General features: G+C 19.8%; 7 protein-coding genes across 9 annotated transcripts; 3 read left to right on the plus strand and 4 right to left on the minus strand.

Annotated features, from left to right (window-relative positions):
• Nucleotides 1-160: 160 nt before the first annotated feature.
• PF3D7_1014800 (conserved Plasmodium protein, unknown function) lies at nucleotides 161-4077 on the minus strand (the record flags this gene model as incomplete). Its single annotated transcript, XM_001347394.2, has 11 exons — nucleotides 161-208; nucleotides 364-421; nucleotides 552-810; nucleotides 980-1055; nucleotides 1141-1534; nucleotides 1638-2553; nucleotides 2712-3088; nucleotides 3218-3268; nucleotides 3483-3701; nucleotides 3835-3888; nucleotides 4025-4077. 11 exons carry the CDS (start codon nucleotides 4075-4077, stop codon nucleotides 161-163), a joined length of 2505 nt encoding a protein of 834 aa, XP_001347430.2.
• A 556-nt stretch (nucleotides 4078-4633) lies between these two features.
• PF3D7_1014900 (conserved Plasmodium protein, unknown function) lies at nucleotides 4634-11473 on the minus strand (the record flags this gene model as incomplete). Its single annotated transcript, XM_001347395.1, has 1 exon — nucleotides 4634-11473. One exon carries the CDS (start codon nucleotides 11471-11473, stop codon nucleotides 4634-4636), a length of 6840 nt encoding a protein of 2279 aa, XP_001347431.1.
• A 3403-nt stretch (nucleotides 11474-14876) lies between these two features.
• Nucleotides 14877-15863, plus strand: PF3D7_1015000 (FAD synthetase, putative; the record flags this gene model as incomplete). Its single annotated transcript, XM_001347396.1, has 1 exon — nucleotides 14877-15863. The coding sequence occupies one exon, from the start codon at nucleotides 14877-14879 to the stop codon at nucleotides 15861-15863; it is 987 nt and encodes a 328-aa protein (XP_001347432.1).
• A 485-nt stretch (nucleotides 15864-16348) lies between these two features.
• On the minus strand, nucleotides 16349-17539 carry PF3D7_1015100 (uncharacterized protein; the record flags this gene model as incomplete). Its single annotated transcript, XM_001347397.1, has 1 exon — nucleotides 16349-17539. The coding sequence occupies one exon, from the start codon at nucleotides 17537-17539 to the stop codon at nucleotides 16349-16351; it is 1191 nt and encodes a 396-aa protein (XP_001347433.1).
• A 996-nt stretch (nucleotides 17540-18535) lies between these two features.
• PF3D7_1015200.1 (cysteine--tRNA ligase) lies at nucleotides 18536-21400 on the minus strand (the record flags this gene model as incomplete). 3 transcript variants are annotated; one of them, XM_024473281.1, is made up of 3 exons in its annotated part: nucleotides 18536-20200; nucleotides 20344-20495; nucleotides 21187-21400. In XM_024473281.1, 3 exons carry the CDS (start codon nucleotides 21398-21400, stop codon nucleotides 18536-18538), a joined length of 2031 nt encoding a protein of 676 aa, XP_024329093.1. The 3 variants fall into 3 exon arrangements, with proteins under 3 accessions (XP_024329093.1, XP_001347434.2, XP_024329092.1); XM_001347398.2 differs by having other exon boundaries at nucleotides 20344-20498; XM_024473282.1 differs by lacking the exon at nucleotides 21187-21400 and having other exon boundaries at nucleotides 20344-20460.
• A 703-nt stretch (nucleotides 21401-22103) lies between these two features.
• Nucleotides 22104-23657, plus strand: PF3D7_1015300 (methionine aminopeptidase 1b, putative; the record flags this gene model as incomplete). The annotated part of the gene is made up of 1 exon (XM_001347399.1): nucleotides 22104-23657. The coding sequence occupies one exon, from the start codon at nucleotides 22104-22106 to the stop codon at nucleotides 23655-23657; it is 1554 nt and encodes a 517-aa protein (XP_001347435.1).
• A 1311-nt stretch (nucleotides 23658-24968) lies between these two features.
• PF3D7_1015400 (conserved Plasmodium protein, unknown function) lies at nucleotides 24969-27290 on the plus strand (the record flags this gene model as incomplete). The annotated part of the gene is made up of 1 exon (XM_001347400.1): nucleotides 24969-27290. The coding sequence occupies one exon, from the start codon at nucleotides 24969-24971 to the stop codon at nucleotides 27288-27290; it is 2322 nt and encodes a 773-aa protein (XP_001347436.1).
• Nucleotides 27291-27444: the final 154 nt, after the last annotated feature.

Here is a 27444-nt window from a genome sequence, read left to right on the forward strand (position 1 = left end):
TATTTTTTTATATCCCTTAACCCTAAAATTTATATATACCAAAATGTAAAAAATATAGTATAGTATATATATATATATATATATATATTTATTTATTTATTTATCTAGCTATTCACCATTTTCTTTTGTTCTTAAATAAGATGTTATACTTTTTTTTGTATTAGTCTTTCTTCTCCTCACAAAATAATAATTTCTTGTTTATTTCATCCTGTAAATTAGGTGTATAAATATGTAATGAGCATAAAAAAAAAAATAAAAAAAAATTATACATTAAAAAATTTTGAAAAAAATTAGTATTATTTTTGAATTTTAGACAATATCATACAGTAGTACATAAATAAATAAACACATATATATATTTACATCTAGTTCTATTAGTTCATTTGGATAATTCAGGAAATAGCTATAATATTCACATGACCTAACAAAATAAATTAATAAAAATAAAATAATAGAAATTTATTCATACGTACATATATATATATATATATATATATATATATATATACAACCTGTGTACTAACAGAAACAAATTATTATTAATAAGGTACCTTATTTGGTAGGTTTTAGAACACCATTTATGTATATGAGATGCATAATGAATTTTTTTTTTTTTATATAGTTCATAATTTGTACTATCTTTTATATTTTCATGTAAAAAAGGATTTTTCTGTTGACCAGCATTTATTTCTCCTACGAATCCTTGTAATTCATTTATATTTAATCTGCATATCGCTTTTATATCAATGATTTTTTTCTTTTTATTGAATTCTAAAAGTGTTTCAATAAAATCGTTTATTTTTAAATAATCTGAAATATAAAAAGAATGAAATGTTGAACAAATGTAATATATATAATACGAATTTTAAACACGCAGGCACATATATATATATATATATATATTATCATTATGTTTTGATTTCTTCCTAATTATATTGAACTATTAACTTTTTGCTTTTTACGTTTCAATATTTTTAACCTTCATTTTTCTCATCCAACACCTTAAACAACTTTGTCAAAGTTCTCTCGACTAATTCCAAAGCGGGAATATTAGTCTATTATGGAAAAGTGGACATTTTCTTTTATTTTTTTCCTTTAAAATATAAAATTGTTTGTACTCTTAATATATATTTTTATTACCTTTTCTATTTTTTTGTTATCCTTTTTTCCTTTAAAATTAATATTCGATTGTCCATTTTGAAATTCTTTTTTTTTTTCTTTTTCGTCTGTTATGATATTGTATATCTTTTGCATATTCTCTAATTTGATACTATTCATAATAATAGTAATAGAAACTTGTAAAAATAAGGTAACATCTAATTCTAAATTTTCATCAAAATTAAGGGATGACAATATTATATGAATCACATTTTTGTTTAGATATAATTTATCACAAAAATCAAGAACATTTTTACAATCAAATATATGCATTTTTTTTTTATTTTTCAAGTTATTTTTTATTAGTTGTTCACATAAATATTTTTGAAGTAACTTTTTATCTTTTTCATATATGCTGTTTTTTATCCCCTCAAAGCTGCATAAAGAATATATAAATGTATAAATATAAATATATATATATATATATATATATATATATATTTATAGTTTTATATAATACATATGTCCTTCACCCCTACCGTAATCTTAGAATAACTTCCTTAAAATTGTTGTAGTAAACATAATTATCATCATTACAATCAAAAATATGCATTAACAGTTTATACTCTTGTCTTGATATTATGTGATCATTTTCTTGTAAAATAAATTTCAAATGATTTCTATGTATATATCCACTATCACTTGTGTCAAATTTTTTAAACTGAACTAAAAAGGTTTGATATATAAAACTTAATTCATTTTCATAACATGTGTATAATAATTGTTTATATAAATATAAATCATTCAAATTAAATATATGGAAATGTTCTTCTCTATTTTTTTTTAACTCATATAAATATTGTGTTAAACTATTAATATAATTATTATAAAATATACATCCTCGGTCGTCTTCATCAGCATATGATATATATAATAACAAATCATAATAATTATCGGTAAACACATATTTATAATATTCGTTGTCATTATTAAATATAAATAATTCTGAATATATATCATCGTTATTATATTCATTAAAAAATATATTACTTCCATTAAAGTTGTTATTTTTATATATACTAATGTCTTTAATTAAATCGATCTCTTTATTATTAATACTAAATAAATTCTGAAGATATTTTTTTTCATCTTTAATTACTATTTGTTTTTTCTTTATATCCTTATTATCATTAAATGAATACTCATCACTTGAATTATGATCTGTACTTGAATATATGCCTTCATCTGAATCAAATAAAAATGGGCCTTTAAAATGTTCAAAATGAAAATTAACTATTTTTTCATTATTTCGATTGTCTTCCATTTCGTTTGTTTTTTCTTGATCATTTTCTTCACATTCTATTGAAGTAGTTTTATGCATATGTTTATAGCTGATGCACATTTTGTAATTCACCATTTTTAATATTTCAACATAATTATTGTATTTGAGTTTTCCTTTGAAAAATGATAAAAGGATTTAAAATATATATATATATATATATATATATATATGTATATATTGATTCCTTGTTCTATATATGTAAAATGTTTATATTTCTTAAAGGACATAGAATCTCTTTATTTTTTTATAATATATATTTTTTCTTCCTTACCCTTTTTCTTTATATCTATATCTGTAAAATAAAAATATAAAATATTTTTTAAAAATGAACGTGCTTCATTCAATTTATTATTCTCATCATTTTTTGTGCTGCCATTTTTTAATTCAGTATTTCCATTGTCAATATTGAAATCTGTTTTTGAATTTATTTTTTCTACTGCATATGTGTCTTCATAAGATGATTTCTTTTCTAATATATTTGCCTTCTTTGAGTATTTTAGGTTTTTCTTTTTTAAGGCATTTTGTTTCTTTTCTTCTTCTTCCTCTTTCTCTCTTTTTTCAGTGTTTTCTCGTTCCTCTTTTATTTTATCTAAAATCGAAGCAACACCTTTCTCATCAAGAGGTTTAATAAATCTTGATTTCATAAATCTATATAGAAAGTTATGATGAATGGCATCAAAATGTACACATTATATATATATATATATATATATATATATATATATGTATGTATTCACATAAAATAGTAATATATTATTATTTTTTTCTTTTAATAACTCTGATGATAAATCTATGTTGTTCCTTAGTTTCTCTTTATCTTTAATTAATCTAATAGATGAATGAATAAATAAATATATATATATATATATATATATTATAATGAATATATCATCTTTTATAATTAAAATATATATGTTTTTACAACTCTAAATATACCATTTTGTATATCTATCTATCTATCTTTTTTTTTTTTTTTTTTTTTTTTTGTTATGTTATTTATGGACACAGATTTATTTTATTATTACACTACAAAGAATATTACTTATCTATCCAAGCTTCATAGTCCAAGTTCATATCTGTAGTTCTCATTAAGTTTTCATTTTCGAAATTAAAAGTAACATAATATCTGTTCTCATTTTGAATAGAAGTACAAAAATTTTTTATGTCTATTAATTTTATCTCTGTTATGACAAAGTATGTATTTATTGTACAGTTTGAAATAGATTCCTTTTCTTTTTGATTAAAAAAAGTAACATTATAACTATATGTTAATTATTATAAAAAATAAGAAAAAAAAAAAAAAAATATACTTATATACATATAATAAAGTTATGGAAAAATATTATCTTCCTGCGTTGTTCTTTTTACCAAATATATATAAAATTCATACTTACTAGTGCTCTTGTTTCTCCTCATTCTTTCCTTTAACATATATTTTATATGCATACCTTATTTGTAAACAAAAAGGTGAAAAGGATAATGTACACATAATATAAAAATAAATAAATATACATATATACATATATATATATATATATATATATATATATATATATATATATATAATTTTGATTTTTAGGTTACTTATTTGTCCATTTTTTTATTATATTAATTAATAATTCTATTTTTTCATCCATTCCAGAGTCTTTTACTTTAAAGACGATTTATATTATACTTTTATTATCATAAAAAAATTATATTCATTAATCTATTAAGAATCCAACGGGATTATAGAAAATATGTTTAATAAGTTGAAATTTTGTAATTTATGAAAATATTTTTTTCTTAGGAACTATCTATATAATTATATATATATATATATATATATATATATATATTTATATATGAATTTTCAATTTTATAAGAAATTATAAATAATGTTTACAAATAATTTATGTTATAATGTTTAAAAAAAAGGATAACAAAGAATAGACACTCATTTTATATGAATTTATAATAATATAAATATATATATTTTTTTTTTTTTTGTAGTATATAAAAATACTTTTTATAAATAACATATACTAAGAAATAAAATATTATATATGAAAAATACAAATATAAATACTATTTTTATATATAAAAATACTTTGATATTCAATTAATATATATTTATACACATCAAGTCATGTAAAAAAAAAAAAAAAAAAAAAAAAAATTGATTATCCATTTTATAAACTTTTTATAATTTCATCACATATTTGAAAAAAAGGTATTCTTGAATTGTGTAGTATCAAGAAAGTTTTGATAATTTTTATCAGCTAAACTATTTTTTAAAGATTCTTCAATTACTTTTTTATCATAATCATTAAATTTTAACCAATCAGAGCATATATCCATGTCTTGAATATAATTTCTTCCCAATTTTACTCCAGGTATTTTCATAATTTGTTCTATAGATAAATTATTTTCATCTTCACATTGCATAACTTTCATGTTATTAGAAGAACTCTGTTGTTTATATGAATTTACAAAATTGCTAGATATGTGATTATTTTCATTATCATGATATAAATTTTTTGTGTCCTTCATCAAATTTTCTCCCTTTTCATTGTTTATCTTATTTTCATATTCATCTTCAGTTACATTATTTTTATGTAAAGAACAAGTTTTTAAAATGCAGTTATGATTACTCTTGTCTTGTGAATTAAATAAATAGAAATTTTTTGTTGGAACAATATTTTTATGTATCGAAGTTATTTTTTCTTTAAAGGATGAATAATTTCCACAGCTAGCTAATTTGGTTTTATTTAAATATTCATTATTATTTATATCAACATTTCTGTTATTATTTTGTACTTGTTCTCCTTCCGTAAAAGGGTTTGTAAAAAAGGTGTTCCTTTTCATATTATTATATTCATTCATATATGTATTAGTATTGTTATTATTGCTAATACTTTTGTTATTATTACAAACATTGGGATGGAATTCTTTATTATTTTGTGACATGGAACTTACTTTTTCATTAATAAAAATATGTTTATTTTCATTTGAAAAAGAATTTGCATTTCTATTAATATCATACATAATCATATCATTCTCTTTTATTTTCAGATTAGCTATTTTTTTCTTATCATTATCTAAAGTATTTTTTATTGAAGAACGGCTATGCAAGGTACTATGTCTTTTTTGAAATGGGAAAAAAAACTCTCCCATTTTGTTATTCAAAGTACCAATTTGAGAGTTTACATGTTGATCATTAAATGAAGATTGACCTATATTATTTAATACTTGTACATTCGAATTCTTCTTATTATTAATATTAAAATTCTGAACATTCATATTATATGTGTTTAATGTATTATTGTTGCTATTCCATAAATTTTTAGAAAATTCGCTATCAAAATTTACAGTCTTGTTACTGTTTATCATATAATTTGCTCGTTTCATATGATCATTATGACTATGTGAGACATTAACATTATTTCGATTGTTACTAACATTAATGTAATTGTTACCATTCTTTATATCATTTCCCTTTTCACTATTTATAGCGTTACTTAAACCATTCCTTATATTATTAAATATATCATTTGTTTTATTCATTTTTTCGCCATTCTTTTTTAAATTAGAAAGGTAATATTTATTCATATTATTACTATTATTATTATTATTATTATTCTCTTTTTCATTTGCATTATTTGCTTTCCCACTCTCATTATTACATTCATTTAATTTCATCATGTTGTCTTCCATTTTGTTATTATCATACTTGTCATCATTTCCATTCTTTTGATTAACATATTCATGGTTTTGTTTTTTTTCATGAATATTTGCCATGAAACCTTTGTTAGCTTTACATTTACTTTGAAAGAAATTCAAATGATCTATAAATGTTTTTAGATTGCTACTTTTTATTAAATTATCATCCACTTTATTGTTCTTTTGTTCTTCGTTTGTTTGTTCTTCAATTTGTTTTTCTATCTCATGTTTCTGTTTTTCATTTAGATTTTCCATGTCTTCATCATTTTTATAATTCTCCTCTTCTTTTCCTCCTTCTTTCTGATCATTCTTTTTATTAAATGATTGATCACCTTTATAATTTTTTTCCTTTTCATCGTCATCTATATTTTTATATGAAGAAACTGTTCCATGAACCGTAGAGGATCTAAAAGATTTACGATTTCCTAGTGTAAAATTTTTTAATTTGTCAGTAAATATTTCAGTGAATCTAGTATATGGTGATTTTTTATTCATTTCATTTTTTGTATTTTCATTATATTGCGTATCATTTTTTTCTAAATTTAATGTAAATAATGAATCCTTTTCAAATTTAGATGGTTTCATATTTTCATTAATTAATTTTCCATTTGGTTTTTTTAATGAGTGTACATCACTTTTAGAACTAACATATCTATTAGAACATTTAGAAACATTACTACTTAATAAGAAATTATTTTTATAATTTATGTTATTAATATTTCTCTTAAATCCTGTATAAAGATTAGGCGTCATCATTCTATTATAACTAATACTATATCTTTTTCCTTCAAACGGAGTAGCTTTTCTCATATTATTCCTATATATAACGTTACTATCGTCTTTATATATTATATTCTTATTTATGTTAACACTTTTGTCATTTCCATTTTCTATTATTGTATCTCCTCTATTTACATTCTTTTCATCCCTCTTTTCTGATATTGTATCTTCTCTATTTACATTGATTTCATTTCCATTTTCTAATATTGTGTTTTCTCTATTTACTTTTTGTTCACTTGATAGCTCAATATTTTCTTTTGACGAAGTACTTGTAATTTTTTGAGACTTTTCTACTATATTTGCATTAGTGCAACTTTCAAACAATTCTTTTTTATTTTGATTAAAAATTAAAGCTTTGGTATCAAATGGCAGAGGTACTTCCTTTTTACCATTGTATATATTTCCTGAAGTTAAATGATCGCAAATGTTTTTATGTATATGTATTTGATCTGCAATTCTTTTAGAGCTTGAGGAGATGAATGGTATCTTGTTTTCATTTTGTAAAAGACTATTATATTGATACTCCGTATTATAATACTTTGGATTTGCATTTTTCATCATTAAATTTTTGTATATTTGTTCATTATTTCTTAAATAATTATTTGCTTTCATTTCGTGAATATTATTAATATTATTAATATTATTATTTGATAGAATATGTGGATTGTTATAGTAATAATAATGTTGGTTATCATATATATTTTGCTGAAAAGGTTGCATGCTTCTTCTAATCTCATTATTTTTATTAATATTAACATTAGTATTGCTCATTTTATGGAATTCATTATTAATGGTCATATTGTGTAATGGAATTTGTTCATGATTTGCACTGATATATTTATCTACGTTATTCATATAATTTATATTATTATTGTTATGATTATTACTATTACTCAAATTTTTATTTAAACTAGGTAAAATATAATTGACTCTTTCATTTTGTATCATATTAGTATTATTGTTATTCTTTTGTGATATAGGATATAAGTCTTGTCTAAGGATTCCATTATTTATTGAACTAAATCTTTTCATATAATCATTAAAATATGGTGAATTAATATGAGGAATTTGATGTTTTATATGATTACTATTGTATGTTCTATTTTCAAAATTTATGTTTTTTCTTTCAATTTCTTCCTCTATATCTTTTTTAAATATATAATTCGGTATACTTTTCATAAAGTGTTTATTATTATTATTATTATTATTTTTGAATTGTGCAACCTTTTTAATATCCATGCTATTAACCGATTTATCATTTCTCTTAAGAGGAACTGCTTGTTTTTTTATTTCTATTACTCTTTTATTATTTTCTTTATTTTTATTATTTATCGTACAATTGATTAATTCTATTTTCTTTTTATTTTCAATATAAATATTTTCACTAATTTTTTTTATTTCATTACTTTTTTGGCTTTCTTTACTATTTTCATCTACATGCTCTTTTTTTTCTTCAAAATTTTTGGTTGTTGTCTGTATAACATTTTCCTTTATTTCATTAATATTGTCAATTATATTAGTTAATGGAACTTGTTCTGTATTATGACCTTGAACTGAATTGTTTTTTTCATCATTTGATTTCTCATTACTATCTACATCACTCGTTATAATAAATTCTTTTGAAAAGGGTGTGCTTGTTCTCTTCTTTTTCTTTTTAGAACATGTTGTATTTTGTTCTTTTTTCAAATTTTCATTTTTACATATTTCCTTTGTATTTTTTATCTCATTCATAATTATATCTTTTGTTAAATTGCGTGTATTATTTTGAGTATCAGTTTGTGCATTATTGATTTCTGTAGTATTATGTAGATTTATATGACTTGTGGATCTTTTCTTTTTATTCTTTTTAGCCTTACTATTCTTCCTAAATTTTCTTTTCATTTCATCACAACTGTAAACTAATTTTGTGTTGCTTTCTTTCTTTTTCGATGATTTATTATCTGATTTTGTTTTATCATTTAAGGTAGTATTATCTGAATCTCTTTCTTCTTCATTAGTACTTTCATCGACAAATTGATTAACACCATCCTTTTCGTTTTCTTTTTCATTTATTATATTAAGTTTCTTTTTCTTCTCTTTAGTTATTTCCTTTTCATTGTTAATTTTTTTTTTCATTTTCTTATGCGTCGTTTTATTTAATTCAGATAACATATCATTTTTATGAATTAATATTTTTTGGCTGTTCAAATAGGTGGATATTATATTTCTGAGGTTTTTCTTTTTCGAATCTTCACATAAAATTAGTTTTATAATTTCATTTAAATGCTTAATGAGGTTATCAAAATTGTTATCTAATTGCAATATGTCATTAAATATGGAAGCAAATTTTAATGAAAGTAATTCAAATAAAATTTTATCTTTCATTTCAGTTGCATTATTGTTTAACATTAATAATAATATGTTATTAAAATGTACTACCATCTTAATAATTTCATTGTAATAATTATTATTTTTAGAATTTCTTTCAATTATATAAGATCTTATATCTTGAACAGTTATATAATGATCATCCACATTGTTTGTATTACTAGAATTGTTTACATTTTTTTTTTCTTCAATATCTTCGTTTTTTATGTTTATATTATTTTGTTGTTGATGCTCTCTAATACAATTATATAATAAATGTATATCTGATACCTTAATATCATAATTTAAATCATTGAAACAATTTCTAAAATATTCAAAACTTATCTTTTCTTCTTTCATATTTAGAATATCCTTTAAAACATCTTCTGTTATATAATTAGTTTCATTTATAACTATATTCGATGATTCGTTCAAATTATTTAATGACATTTGACTCTGTTTATCATAGTCATCATGATAATCTTGACGAGTTTCTTCTCCTTTTAGTTTCTCTTTCTTTTTCTTTTTTTCTTTTTCTTCTTCGTCTTTTTCTTCTTCTTTGAGTATATAATCATTATAATTACTAGTGAAATTACTTGGATACACATATGTCAACACCTTATTGATTGTATTATCACTTCCTTTAATATAATAATCTAACATATCTTTTACATTATTACTATTATATCGTTTATTTATATTGAAATCATTATCATTTTCTTTGTCATTTTTACTGTCATTTTCACTGTCATTTTTACTGTCATTTTCCTTAATTTTCATATTATTATTATTGTTGTTTTCCTTGTCGTTGTCCAAATTAATTTCGGAGTTTTCTTTTTTTCCTGTCTTATGGAAATCAAAATATTTGGATAAATTAGATACCTCTATTTTATATTTACTAAATATTTGATCGATTTCATCAGAACTGTTTCTACTATTATATTCATCCAAAACATTATTATCATGTTCCAAATTTAATTCTTTATATGTATCATCCATATTATATTTATTATCTTCAATTCTTTCTTTAAGTGTATGAAATGTATACTTATCATCCTCTTCCTTTGTTATATAGTCACTATTCATTTCATGTTTTGTTGAAGTCATTTCAAAATTAGTATGTATATTATTTGAATGAGAAATCATTTCTGGAAATATATTTTTCTTTGCTCTATCAGCTATTAATGAAATATCTATCATTTTCTCTTTATCATCAAATAAGGATGAATGACTTTTTTTGTTACTATAATTTAATTCATCCAATAATTTATTACGAACTATTGGTTGTTTGTTTTCATTCATAGGTTCATTCGAATTTTGGTCCCTATTGTTACTATGTACATTACCAGCATCTTGTTCAACCATTTTATAAATATTGTCATTGTATTTTGGAATGCAGTCATCATATTCATTTTTATTTATTTGATATTTGTCGTCTGCTTCAAGGGCATCCTTTTGAAATCCTTTCGAAAAGGAAAATTTCTCAAAATTCTTCTTTTCTTTATCTATTACATCATCATGAAACGGTTCTTTTTTATTCATTTCGTTGTTATAATTCTTATTAATTTCATCTAAATTGAAGTTTTTGTTATATGATATAGTATTAATTGGATAATTATCCTTCTTTTCTTCATAATTTATATTATCATCTTTACAAATATTCATATGACATTCATTTTGTTTCATATACTCATCATTACTTATAGGAACTATACTTCTGTTAAATTGCACCATATTTCCTATTTTATCATTTTGGATCTTATTTGAATCATTTTTCATAGAAAGATTATGTACACTTGTTTCTTCATGAGATTTCGTTATATTATTATTATTATTATTATTTAGAACTGAAATATCTTCATTATTCCCATAAAAAACTTCTTCTTCATCCTTCGAAAGGACAATACTGTTTGAACCTACTTTATTAATTGAAGATTTTAATACATAATCCATTTCCAAACTTTTTACTTTTTCATCGATACCATTAGATGGAGAGTCAGAGAAACAGTAATTTTTGTTCATATGATTTTCTTCTCCTATTTTATCTCCCCTTGTTACTAAGTGATCATTTAGAATACCTTTTGTATCACGATTTATAACATCAGGGATTATATTCATTTCTTTTGAGCCAAAATTGTTTGATGTACTTTCCAAGGAAAAATCATCGTTTTTATTGGAATCTTTATTTAAATTAAAAAACATCATTTCGGTTTTTTTTTATTTTTTTTTTTTTATTATTTTTAAATATCCTGTATCGGATATGTATAAATTGTTCCTTAATGTTGGTATATTAATAGAATTCTTTTTTTTTATTTTTTTATTTTTTAATTTTTTTATTTTTTGGTTATTTCACTATATTATGATAATTTTTTAATATATACAAGGAATACATATATAATATATAGAAAAACAAAATAAGGTGATAGAAAAATAAAAAGGGGAAATAAATTAATACAGAATTATAAACAAGTGTTTAACAAAAGAGCTAATATTAATATAAAAGTGGAGTTGTTACAAGTATGGATACATTCCTATTTTTTTAATGCAACGATAAATGAATATACATATATATATAAATATATATATATATATTTATTATTATTATTATTTTTTTGTTTCGTTACGCATGCCAAAAGAAAAAATATATAAGAATGTTGCAATGTCTAAAAAATTTTTGTATATAACCAAATAATAAAATGTTAAGATGAAAATGTGTGAATGTCTTTTTAATTTTAACGTATGATAATATAAAAAAAATAAGAAATCAATATATTTAATAAAAAAAAAAAAAAAAATAGAATATGGGTACTAAAAAGATACAAACAAACAAAAAAAGAAAGAAACGAAAAAAAAAAAATACAACAAAAAATCTATTATAAATAAAAAGATAAAGTTATATATTTATCTGCAAATATTAGTAACACAATAAAAATGAAATAAAAAATAAAAAGTTACAAAGTATTCTTTAATGCAGACACAAAAATATATATGTATATATATATATATATATATATATATATATATACGAAACTCTTAAAAAATTTTAAGAATGTTTCTGCAAGGCGGAAAAATAAATAAACAATTAATTGTTAAATGTATTTAATATTTTTGTTATTTCACAAAATTTATAGAAAACCGAAAAAACAAAAAAAAAGAAAAATGAAAAATATATTTTTTTCTACAATAATAAGAACATGCTCTTAAACAATTAAAATTATTTTTTTTATATTATTTTATTTTTTTAATTATGTTTAAAATAAAATATATTTCTATGTTAAATATAAAATATGTATTTTGGTAGGAAACATATATATATATAAAGATATAATGTTATTTTTTTTTAATAAATTTTTATTTATTAAGAATGTACATGTACTTGTTAAATAAGAAAATTACAATGCAACAAAGTGCAAGAAAATTGTATTTTTTTTTTTTTTTTATGCTTACATTATATATATATATATATATATTATACATATAAAATATGTATTTATATGTATACTTTTTCTGTTTTCATTACACACCTTACAAGAACAATATAAATTTATTACATTACCATTTTACAATTTTGTGTTATTTAAATGTATGCTTTTTTTTTTATATAAAATTTTATTTTTTTAATAAGAAATACAAAAATTACAAAAAAAAAAAAATATTAATAATTATATATATATATATAAGAATAATGGAAAGAAATATGTTTTAATATAATAACTAAATATAATTATATTTATAACTCTTGTAATAATCAGAAAAATTCTATCGTCATTTTTGTTATATATTTTTCGTTAGCATAAAATAAATATATAATTAAAATTTTTGGAACCTTTTAAAGACTTATAAATAAGGTTTTATGATATCATTCTTTTCTTTTTTTTTTTTGAATTTGACAAAGGAATAAGAGGAACACAATAAATGACATAACGGATTTATTATATATACACACATACATATATATATATATATATATATATATATATATATATATTATATAGCATTATATTTGTAGAATTTTTATTCACAAAAACTTATTTAATATATAGGAATATCAAATATTGTCTATTTATTCAAATTTCATACATTTGTTATAGAAATAAACAATGTTAAAATATTAAGAAACGAAATAAATAAAGTTAACCTATGTTTTATTAAATTTAAAAAAATATATATTACAAAAAGAATTAAAACACTTCATATATAGTTACATATTTTTTTATTACTTTATATAAGAATTACATACATGTTAATATTATATATACAATGAAACTAATAAAAATATAATTTCTATGATTATTTTAAAAGAAATATTTCCCTATTTTTCCTAATATTAATATATGTGCGTCTATGTATTCTATGTGAATATTTATTTTAAATGAAAATTTATATAATATTGATGTTTTTTTTTCATGTATTTTTCTTTTTCTTTTTTTCTACATAAAAAAGAATGATTAAATGGGACTTGTTCAAAATATATTAATATGTGCAAATGGTGTCATTAAAAATATGAAAATAAAACAAATTGGAAGAAATATATTTTAAATCGTTCTTTTTTTTTTTTTTTTTTTTTTTTTTTTTTTTCTTTTTTTTTTTTCCCTATATATATGTTTATATAACCATTAGATTTACCTTTGTCATAAATGAAATGTTATATAAAGAATTATGATACCTTTGATGGTAATTAACAAGTTGACATTTTTGAATAAAAAGAAAAAAGGGTACACTATACTATTTAAAAACAGACACAAAAAAGAAAAAATGAAAGTATATTAACATATGATATTAAATCATTACTAAATATCCATTATGCATTTAAATATTTTATTCTATGACAAATATATATATATATATATATATATGTTTATTTATTTTAATGCATTATTTTATTTTTCACTTTTCTAAAAATATTTATAAATATATAAAAATATAAATGTATATAATATATTTATTTATTTATATCTTCAAAATGTATGTTCCTAAATAAATTGTAAATATATTTATTATAATCCTAATTATATTTTGCATTTTTACACTTCCACAATTGCCCTGTTTAAATTAATTTATAATAATTTGGAATAATTAATAAATGTGTACTTTTCTTTAAAATTACATATATAACTTTATGTAGTATAATCTATTTATTATTATGTTATATTTTCACAATATATATATATATATACACTCGAGGTTACATAAGTATTTATGTTATTTTTATATAATATATTGAATTTATATTTTGATTTTTACTTTTTAAATTAAAAGATTACTTAAGGTTATGTTAGAAATATATTTCGTCAATTTCTTTTTAGTTCCAAAATTATTTTATTTTATTTTTTCCGACGTACATCCATTATATATAATAAATAAATATAATATAATATGATATAATATAATATAATATAATAATATATATTATTTATTTTTTAATTATATGCATGAAATATTTTTAATTTTACAGTTTGAAATTATTAAAAATATGTTAATTAAAGTTCTTTTAAAATAATTTGAAGATATTATAATTAAAAAATTTTCATTATATGCCAATATATTCAAAAAAAAAAAAAAAAAAAAAAAAAAAAAAAAAAATTTTTTTTTTTTTTAATATATAATAATGGATAGCAAAGACAATGATGTATGGAATGATTATTCAAATTCATTGATGTTATATGAAAGGATAGAAAATTTATATAATGATCATTTGATTGAAAAAAGTAAATTAAATGAACAGAATAAAGAGTTAATTAATAACAATATGACCCATGTTCAGAGGGAAACAAAAAATGTTATTAGAAATAAGGATATGATTAAGGCAAATATGTATAATTATGATATAATAAATTATTATAATGATGAATTTATATTAAAAAAAAAAGTGATGGAATTATCGGAAGATATAATGATGGGTATAGATTATATTTATGATATTTTCCGTTTATGTAAAGAGAGCAATGTCTTTTTATCATTTAATGGTGGAAAGGATGCTGTTGTTATTTTACATTTATTTCGGTGTGCATATGCAAAATATCTTAAGGATATGAATATCAAAAGAAAAAAACCACAACTTATTTATTTTAAAGATGAAATGAATGAATTTCCTGAGGTTTATCAATTTTTAAATGAAAGTGCTTTTATGTTTGATTTTCATATAAGTATAATCAAAGGAACTTGGAAAAATGGTATTACTAATTTTATAGAAAACGTACAAAAAAAATATCAAATTACTATTATAGATCAATTAAAAACAAATTCTATTGATCCAACGATATTTTATTCTACATTAGCTTTTATTAATGGTACAAGATTTAATGATACGAATACTGAAAAATTACAAATTTTAAATGTGAGTTCAAGAGGATTACCGCCATATTTATATGTTAATCCTGTCTTTTATTGGACATATGGTGCCATATGGACATTTATTCTTTATTTTAAATTTAACTATTGTATTTTATATGATCATGGATATTCTTCCATCGGTTCAATAAAAGATACAGTTAAAAATGAATTTTTAAAATGTAACGATTGCTATCTACCTGCTTATTTCTTGAAAAATTGGAATTACGAAAGATATAATAGAATACAACCAAATGACAAATAAATAAAATTTTTAATAATAAAATTTAATGTTGACAAATATAAAATTTTGTATACACAACATATTAATAATTTTTTTTTTTCTTCTTTTAATGTTTGGTTAATTAAAAAATATATATATATATATATATATATGACATAGAATATTATTTATATTTCTTTTAAAATAATTTGTGATATTGTTTTATTTAAATTTTTTTTTAATTAAAAAGTGAAGATTTTTAATATATATATGTATAGTTTTGCATTTATGATTATAAACAATACATAAATATATTCAATTTGAGATTCTTTATTTGATATATATATACATATATATATATATATATATATATATATTAACAATAAAAAATTAAATATTTATTTGTGTTAAATAAACAAAAAAAGTATATATATACATACATATATATATATATATTGTGCACAAAAAAAAATAAGCATATGAATGATAAAATTATGAATGTATTATATTTTTGCTCTATATTTGGTTCAATTATCTGATTCATTGGAATTATCAGAATTATATTCACTCAAAAGACTTTGAAAATTTTCTTTTTTCTTTATTACAAAATTAAAATTTGTTTCTTTATTTATTTTATTAAACATTGGTTTATGAATTATATTTGAAAATGATGAACTATTATTACTTATCGTATTTTTAAAAGAGATATTATTTGTTTTGTCTTGTTGATTATCTTTGGGTTTATCTTCAGTATCAATATTTCCTTGTTTAATTTTTACTGTATTTTCTTTTTCATATCTATTTTTTTTCTTTTTTAATAATAAATCTGAAAATGATTCATTAACTTCATTGATATTATTTCCATCTGAATGTTCACCTTCACCTTCACTTATATATTCATTTACTTCATCATTGTTATTTTTATTATCATCAAGTTCTACTTCTTCTATTATAATATTATCCTTTTCTATATTTTTATTTACCCAATTGTTATTTGATGGATTATATTTGTTCAAATTGTCCCCTATATGATCTTTAGACGACCTACTTTTATTAAGTAAACTAAAAAATGCCTTTTCATCCTCTGAGTCTAGATTATTCATAAAGAAATTGTTTTCTTTGTTTTCTAATTCGCTTTTTTCATATAAACGATTTAAAGCTTTATTTATACTACTAAATTTATCTAAATGTCTTTTATTCATATTTTGTAATTCTTCTAATTGTTCATTCATTTTTAATTCTAACATGGCATTATATGATTGTTTTTCTGTATTTTTAATTTTATCTTCATCTTTAACATTACTATTTCTATAATAATCATCTGCTAATTCTTGTTCTTTATGTGCATCATAGGTTCGTGTACCTCCAGCTATTAATAAATAATCACCATTCTTAGGATCTGTTTTAAATATAATTTCATTTTTACATTCTTGACATTTGCCATAAAATTTCCATATTGGTATATTCAAATAAGTTTCATCCTTTAATTTTTCGACTCTTGAATTAAATTTTGTACCAACGTACGTAAACGTTTTACATTTATTACATTTCAAAGTAAATGGATACATCATTCTTATATTCATTAATTTCTTTTTAGTCTTATTCTGGTTCCTATTCTTTCTCTTTTCTATTTTTTTTAACAATTTCTTACTTTCCATTAACTTATCCGGATCAAAATCCGGTGGGATATATTTATTCAAAACCTTCCTTTCAGCCATTTTTTAACAAAAATAAAACATAACTGAATTAAAAGAAAGCATCATACCATAAAAAAAAAAAAAAATATATATATATAAATATATATATATATATATATATTATTTATTTTATATATAAGGAATATTATTTTCCTATATATATATTTTATATATATCATAAAAAATTAAACAAACACAAAATTGCCCATTGCAAATTTATCATAATGCAATATTTTTTTTTTTTTTCTCAAGTTATATATACATATTATATCCTATATAATGTCATTATAAAAAATAAATTATATCATTTTATACATAGTCCTAAGTATTAAAACAATTTCTTATTAAAAAAATTAACTGAATAAATATTTTAAAATTAGAAGTTAATTAAATGTTCATGAATATTATAAAATGTAAATCTTCAGGTTTGAATTTTTATAATTATATTAAAAAAAAAAAAAAAATAAAAAAAAAAAATAAAATAAAATAAAATGTGAACTAATATTTTTAAAAAAGATATTCAAAAGGTGATTATTAAAATTATTTTATATGTATAATAATAATAATATTATTATTAATAATAATATTTATTAGCATTATACAACATTTTAATATTCTAAAATTATAACAAATAAATGACATTCATTAAATAGATAATTAATAAAAATATATATGACTTGTAAGATATATATATAATAATATAAAAATGTAATTAAAAAAAAGTTTTCTTTTTTTTCTAATATATAAATATATATATATATAATATGTACATATATTAAGCATTTTATATTAGGACAATAAGGAATGGGTGAGATTTAAAAAAAAAAAAGAAAAAAAAAAAATATTAAAACAAATATACATATATATATATATATATATATATATATATATAAATTTACCTTATTATTATTCCACAAATTTTATAACAAATAAATTTATGCATATTAATTCATTTTAATTTTATTTAATTTATGGTCTTCTCATTCATTTATTTAATTATACTATATATATTCTTTATTATTCTCTCTTTTCATTTTGATTACCCTTTTTTTGATCTCCAGCCATTTTTTTACTTAATTCTTGCTCTCTCTTATTTTTTTCTTGTTGCAATTGATTATCATCTATAATTTTTATAACAAATTCGTTGTTAGGTCTATCATCAATTAGAATACCCATATTTAATAAGTGTTGATCTCTTAATAAATCACATTCTTTTAATAAAAGTTCATTGTTTGCTTTTATATTATTTATAAATTCGGAGTGTAGTAGTTCACTTTTTTCTTGTGCAGCAACAGGATCTAAATCATTTTTTTTGTTTTTTTCTTTTAAAATATTTCGAATTAATTTTGCATTGCTTTGTAAGTTTATTCTAATATTTCTTCTATAGGTACCAAGTGTTTGTAAGAGTTCATCAAATTTGTCATATTTTCCTTTAGGTGCATCACCATATATCAATCCAAATGTATCAAAAATGAAATTAATATAATGCTTTATTTCTAAAAGTAATCCGATTTGTATTTTTTCCTTATCCATATATATATTTATTTCTGTAATTAATTTTTGAATAGCTAAAAGAGCATCAGGTGTATTAAAATTATCAAGGAAATGTTCATGGATTTTGTTTTTTGTTTGTCTAAATAATAAATTTAATTTGTTATCTGCATCACTCCAATATAAGTTACAACTATTCAGATCAAAATTTTTGATTTTCATGAGAATTATGGCAAAAAAGTTGGTAAATGATTTATCAATTTCAATACATTGTACCATGCTTTCTCCATTAGGGCTATAGTTCATAAAATTATCCCACTTATTAAGAAGAAATAATATACGAATTTGATTCGAAGTATATTTTGTTAACATATTTTTTATTGTTATGAAATTTTTTAACGATTTGGACATTTTTAAACCTTCAATATGTAAATGTCCTGAATGTAAAAAATAATTTACCCATTGACTATGATCAAAGAAAGCTTCACTCTGAGCTAGCTCATTATCATGATGAGGAAATCTTAAATCAATTCCTCCACTATGAATATCTAAAACATCTCCTAATATATTACTAGCCATAGTTGAACATTCAATATGCCAACCAGGTCTACCCTTTCCCCATGGGGAATCCCAATGTGGTTCATTTGGTTTAGAGGATTTCCATAATGCAAAATCGTATGCATTTTTTTTCTTCTTTGAAATTACTCCTAAATCTCCTTCCCCTTCTAATATTTTGTTTTCATCCTTTACAGATAAAGGTTCCATACGTGCATAAAAATGTTTTTCACTTTTTTTAAATTCATCAATGTCAAAATATACACTCCCTTCTTCACTTACATAAGCATATTTATTTTCAATAATTTTTTCTATATATTTTACAATATCACCTACATATTCACTTACTCTAGTAATAGCTGTTGGTAAAAGAACGTTCAAACTTTTCATGTCTTCCCAAAATTCATATTCCCATTTTCTAGCTAATTCAGTAAAGCCAATTTTTTCTTCTACACTTCTTTTAATTATCTTATCATCAATATCGGTTATGTTTATTACCATAAATACATCATACTTGAAATAATTAACTAATATTCTTCTTATAATATCAAAGCTAACATATGTTCTTGCATGTCCCAAATGAGCAGCATCGTAAACGGTTGGACCACAAGCATACCACTTTATTTTATTTCCCTCCTGAATTATAAAAAAAAAAAAATATATATATATCATAAAAGATGTAAAAACAAAATAAAGTGAAATATAATATATAAAAATATTTTTCATATATATATATATATATATATATTATAAAATAATACAAGAATTTATAGGTTTACCTGAGGTATAAATTCCACTTTGCTATGTGTCAAGGAATTGTTCACAAACAAGTTAGTTATTTTCTTTCCTTCTTTTGAGGGTTGATTCCATTTTGGTAATTTATTAGCATTATCCATTTTTGAATGAAATAATCTTTTAAATATGTATTTATCTACTTAAAATGATAAGAAAAAATTATATATAAATAAAAAAAAAAAAAAAAATATATATATATTTTTATGATATCTTTATATTTATATTGTATAATATTATTTATTTATTTATTTATTATTTTGCTTATTAATTTAAAAGCATATAAACTTTATATATATAAATCATACATTTTATAGTTACTATTTAAAAATATTTGTATACACATTTTTTTTAATAGTAACAAAATATATGATTATTTAAGTATATATTAAGTATATATATAAATGTAATATTAGTAACAGTATGTTTTCATTTATATTTTTGACACGTATATATAAATGTATAGAATATATATATATAAATAATAAAATATATAAAACTTTTAATATTATTTATAAGGTAAAATAAATATATATATATAGTCCATTATAAGGAGAAATAAAATTATGAATTGTAAAATGCAACCACTCCAATTTATTTAGAGGTATGAAAAACAAAATATACAAATAAAATAGTCGACAAATGAAAGGATAAATGACAATAACATGTATACTGAAAAAATAAAAAAAGGATTCATAAAAATAATATATAAAAATATATATGGAATAATATACAATATATATATATATATATATATATTATATATTTATTTATTAAATGGTATAGAAGAAAATAATATGTATGTAATTTTTCTTTTTTGTAATTCGTACTTTTAAGAAAATTCTTATTTCTATAAAGAAATGAATTTCGTATAAAAAACATTCCCCCACTTTTTGTGGCTTCACTATTTTTAGAAAGAACTGTTTGTTGATGTCCTAATTTTAATAATAAACTCCTTTTGAAATTATACTTTAATGAATTAGGTAAATGAAATTTATCTAAATATATAAATAATGCTATACATATAAAAAGGAAAAGATTCATTTCATTTTTATAACCACATATACATATATATACATATATATATATATAGATACATATTATTTATATGTTATATGAATTTTGATAAATACAAGAAAATTCCAAATGTGAAAAAAAAAAAATATATATAATATATTATATATAGGGAGAAAAAAACAAATATATTATAAAAAAAAAAGAAGAATTGTGTTTTATAAATTATAAATTATTAAATAAAAAATAAAAAACAAAATAAAAAGAAATAAAAAAAATTCCAAAAAAAAAAAAGAATATATTCTATGAATATAGTTATGAACAGATGAAATTCTGAATTTTATATTTTAAGAGTGTTATAAAAAGAAAAAAATTATTATATTATATATATATATATTATATATTCACTTTATTTATATATACAATATATATATATATATATATATATATATATAATATGACATATGTAATATAAATCTATATTATTTATATATCATATTATATATTTATTTATAAAATTATTTTCTATTTTATTCTATATTTTTTAATTTTTTAACTTATCTATATATATATATTTATATATATTACAGATTTTTAAATGTGAAAAATGCTTCTTTCACAAATGAAAAAAAAAAAAGTATTACATTTCTTCCTTTGAAGAAAAATATATAAAAAGAACAATACTATTTAAAAAATAAAATAAAACAAATATATATGTAAATTAAATTCCATTATGGCAAATATTGATGATATAGAAAAACAAATTGAAAATATAAAAATAAATTCAGATGATAATAAGAATAATGTTTCCAAGAATAAAAATATTTTATTAAATGGAGTAAATTTGAAAGATCATGAAATAAAAGATAATGTTAAATCTGTTGATTATAATAATAATAATAATGAAAATGATACTATGAATGAAATAAATAAACATGTTAAAAATGATGAATATTGTAATAAAGAAAATAGTAATAATAATAATAATAATAATAATAATAATAATAATAATTTAGATACACAGATAAATGAGACTTTAAATTTAAATGAAAAATTTGAAAAAAAAAATGAAGAAAATTTGTGTAGTGGATGCAAAAAAGTATTAATTAAAAAATTAAGTTGCCCTATATGTTTAAAAAATAAAATATTTAGTTATTTTTGTAATCAAGAATGTTTTAAGGGTTCTTGGAAAGAACATCAAAAGATACATGAAAATATGAATAAGGAAAATAATGAAAAAGAAGATCATTTGAAGACCATAGTTAAAAAACATTTATCACCAGAAAATTTTGATCCTACTAATAGAAAATATTGGGTTTATGATGACCATTTAAAAAACTTTGTTAATTTTAAATTCACAGGAGATGTGCGACCATGGCCTTTATCTAAAATTAATCATGTGCCCTCACATATCGAACGACCTGATTATGCAATTAGTTCTATTCCAGAATCGGAATTAATATATAAGAGAAAAAGTGATATTTATGTAAATAATGAAGAAGAAATACAAAGAATTAGAGAAGCTTGTATATTAGGAAGAAAAACCTTAGACTATGCTCATACGTTAGTTTCACCAGGAGTTACTACTGATGAAATAGATAGAAAAGTTCACGAATTTATAATTAAAAATAATGCATATCCATCAACTTTAAATTATTATAAATTTCCAAAATCATGTTGTACTTCTGTGAATGAAATTGTATGTCATGGGATACCAGATTATAGACCATTAAAATCTGGTGATATAATAAATATTGATATTAGTGTTTTTTATAAAGGTGTACATTCAGATTTAAATGAAACTTATTTTGTTGGAGATATAAATGATGTACCAAAAGAAGGTAAAGAATTAGTAGAGACTTGTTATTTTTCTTTAATGGAAGCTATTAAAAAATGTAAACCTGGAATGTTTTATAAAAATATTGGAACTTTAATAGATGCATATGTATCAAAAAAAAACTTCTCAGTTGTTCGTTCCTATTCAGGACATGGTGTTGGAAAACTATTTCACAGTAATCCAACCGTACCTCATTTTAAAAAAAATAAAGCCGTAGGTATAATGAAACCAGGTCATGTTTTTACTATTGAACCTATGATTAATCAAGGACATTATAGTGATGTATTATGGCCAGATCAATGGACAAGTGCAACATCAGATGGAAAATTGTCAGCTCAGTTTGAACACACTTTATTAATTACTAACAACGGTGTAGAAATTTTGACAAAGCGAACTCAAGATTCACCTCCACTTGGTTTTGATACAAAAGATGAACTATACTATAATTAAATATATGCATATGTATATTTAATTCTTATAAAAAATGTTTCATGATAAGAAATAAAAAAAAAAAATCATTTATATATATATATATATATATTTTTGGATAATTATTCATATTTTACTTTTTAATTAATTGGTTTCTTGGAGAACCGAAGGAAAACAAAATAATTTGTTTTCATCCTTTAAATATATATATATATATTTTATTTATTTGTTATTTTAAAATTAGATCCAAGTGTTTTAGATATTCATATAATTTTTGAATTTTTTCAATTGAATTAATATATATATATATATATATATAATATATATATCTTTAAAAAAAAAATTCATGAACATATTTTTGTGTGAATTATATACATATATATATCAATACAATGATCAAAATATATATTGGCCCTTCTTTATTTTATTTTTGTGCATACTTCTATATTTTCAAATTTATTTGTATTATATTTATTTATATCTAAAAGTAACTATTCACTATATTATATATATATATGTGCCTTTTTGTTTTATTATTTTTATAATATTTCATTTTTTGGTTAATAATTCGAACATGTAAAACAACTTTGTAATAATGAAATAAAAAATAAGAAAATAAAAAATAAGAAAATAAATAAATAAATTAATAAATATATACATATATATATATATATATATATATTGCACATATTCAGTACTCTTCTTATATATAATTAAACGTAAAGAACTATACTATATGTGGATATAATATCATACAATTGTATAAAAAAGTAATAAAGCTGGTTAATTGTATGTATAATATATATATATATATATATTCTTTCTAATTAATTTATTTAAGAAATAATTAATGTATATAAAATAATACTTACAGGGTTAAACATAATATCATATACACACAAAAATATTGAAATACGAATTATTGTACTTATGTGTAAGATGGCATTGTATAACGTGAACAAAATATAATTATATACTCCTCTCCCCCTCCAAAAAAAAATTAATATATATATATATATATATATATATAATAAAATAAGTAAACAAAAAAAAATAAATAATAATAAACCATATTCTAGGTAATGCGACGAATATAAATGTATAAAATTATTTTATAACTGCTTCATTTTTGTGTTATTTGCATTTCAGAACATATATATATATATATATATATATATATATATATATATATATATATTATATATATATGTATATATTTTTATTTTTTTTTTTTGTTTTGTTTTGCATATTTTATTAAGACTAATATATACTTAGTACATTTATTTTATCTCTAAAATGGAATGATTAAAAAAAAAGAAAAAAAAATGAATAATGATAATGAAAAAGCTAATAGAAAATAATGTAATTAAATTAAATTATGAAAATTTTTTAACAAAATATAAATTAAATTCAGGGAATGAACAGAAGGATTTGAGTGATGAAGAACTGTATGAACATTTCATAATTAATACATTCAATTACTCCAAACCTTTAGGGTGTTTACCCCCAAATATTTCTAATATAAAAGAATATTATTTAGATGGAATAAATATTTTTGAAGTAATAAATTATGTAAATATTAGTGAACGAATGTATAAATTTGAAAATATTACAGAGGAAGATGATAAAGAAAATGAAGATGACAGCAAAGAAATTTTCAGCCATTCAGAACCAGACGAAAAACATGATTGTGAAATAAAAAGTAGAAAAAATAATAAAAATAGTAAAATATCAAATAATAATAAAAAAGATGGTAATAATATAAAAAGTAATAAGTATAGAAGATTCTATCGCTTTTTATTATATGATGGAAAGAGTTTTATATACGCATATGAACAAGAATATAATGAAATATTCACGTATCTTGAAAGTAATAAATATATATATCCCAAAATTATATTATATAATAAACCTTTAATTCGCCGAGGGGCTATATTATTAAAAAAGAACCAAGTTATAATTTTGTTTAAAGGATGTATTGTATCAGGTAATGACACGGAAGATAATGAAATAGAAGATTTTCCTATAATATCGGAAAGTAATAACATAAATTCAGGAGTTCATCAAAATATACATGATGATTTATATACTACAAGGAATACATATGACAATAAAAATATGACTGATGATTCTCATAATTTAATTAGAAAATTTTATTATGCTGATAAAGGTATGGAAAAAGAAGAATATAAAACTTATTATGAAAATACAAACAATTGTGGTGTATTAAGTAATACGAATCGTTCTAATGAATATTATTCTAGAAGTAGTATGCATAATAATAATAATTATTCATTTAATGAATATGCAAAGCATAATTATAAATATGATCAGAACCATGTTAAAAAAAATATAGAATATTATTATAATAAAGATAAAAATTGTTATATCACTTCAATAGATTATAATAATAATAATAATAATAATAATAATAGTATTAATAATAGTAATAATGAATATACAGGAAATAATTATAACAATAATAATAAGGGTAATCATTATTATTATCATAATATTCACAACAACCATATGCATGATACACATAACAGTAAAAATTATATTGGTTCGAATAGGTATAATACCGACAAGGCTTCATATAATTATTATAATAATCATTATAAGAACAAACAACATTATATTGATCCCCAAAGGAATAATTATTATACGCACGGAATAAATCATGATGATTATTCTAAAGAAAATTATCTTAACGCTTTTGAATATAAAAATCATAATAGTTATAAAGAACCACTTCGAAATTATTCTAACGATCATCCAAGAAACAGTTATAACAAAAATAAATATAACATTTTTAATGAAAACAAACGTAACAGTTCTAGCAAAAATAATCGTAATAGTTCTAGCAAAAATAATCGTAATAGTTCTAACAAAAATAATCGTAATAGTTCTAAGGAATATTTTAAAAGGAATTCTAATAAATTCGATAATGCTTATGATAATACATACCATGATAATAATACCAGAATAAATCATCATAGTGATTTTTCTAGAAAAAATAATGATGGTTTTTATAGAAATAATGATAATAATTACAATAATGAGACTTATGTAAAGAACCATTTTTCTAATGAGGCAAAGTATAATGCAGGCTATCAAAGACTAAGTGATAATTTGGAAAATAGAAATAGAATGAATTGTGAAAATAATAATAATTATTATTCAACATATGGACATTCTGATTATAACGTTAATTATAATAATAAGAATAATAGAAATATACCTTTGAGTAATTTAAATGAAAAGAATAATCATATCCCATCTAATAATTATTATACAGAAAATTATTTACCAGAAAAAGAAGGTAATAGAAATATACTTACAAATCAAATAAATAACTATTCAATTAATTCTGTAAACAATAATTTTGAACAAATTAATCCTTCCACGTGTAATTATAATAAGAATAATGTATTTCCATATAATAAGGAAGATGATAAAAATAAATTTGTCGAAATGAAAAATGTTGAAGAAGAATATCATAACGATAATCAAGAAAGAGCTAGAAAAAATTCAGAAAATAGCAAGAAATTGATCGATTTAACAGAAGGATTTTTTTCTTCAGAATTTTTTCATAAATCATATGAATGTAATGATGTTAATAAAAATAGTGATATTATTATACTGGATGATTAATTATATTTATTAATATGTATATTTAATTATATTTAACATAATTTAAAATAATGAAAAATGTTAAATAATTAAAAATTTCATAATAATAATAATAATAATAATTATTATTATTATTATTAATTTATATATGAAATATTTATTGTGGACTTTAATT

The sequence above is a fragment of the Plasmodium falciparum genome (genome assembly GCF_000002765.6).
Source record: "Plasmodium falciparum 3D7 genome assembly, chromosome: 10".
Taxonomy (NCBI): Eukaryota; Apicomplexa; class Aconoidasida; order Haemosporida; family Plasmodiidae; genus Plasmodium; species Plasmodium falciparum.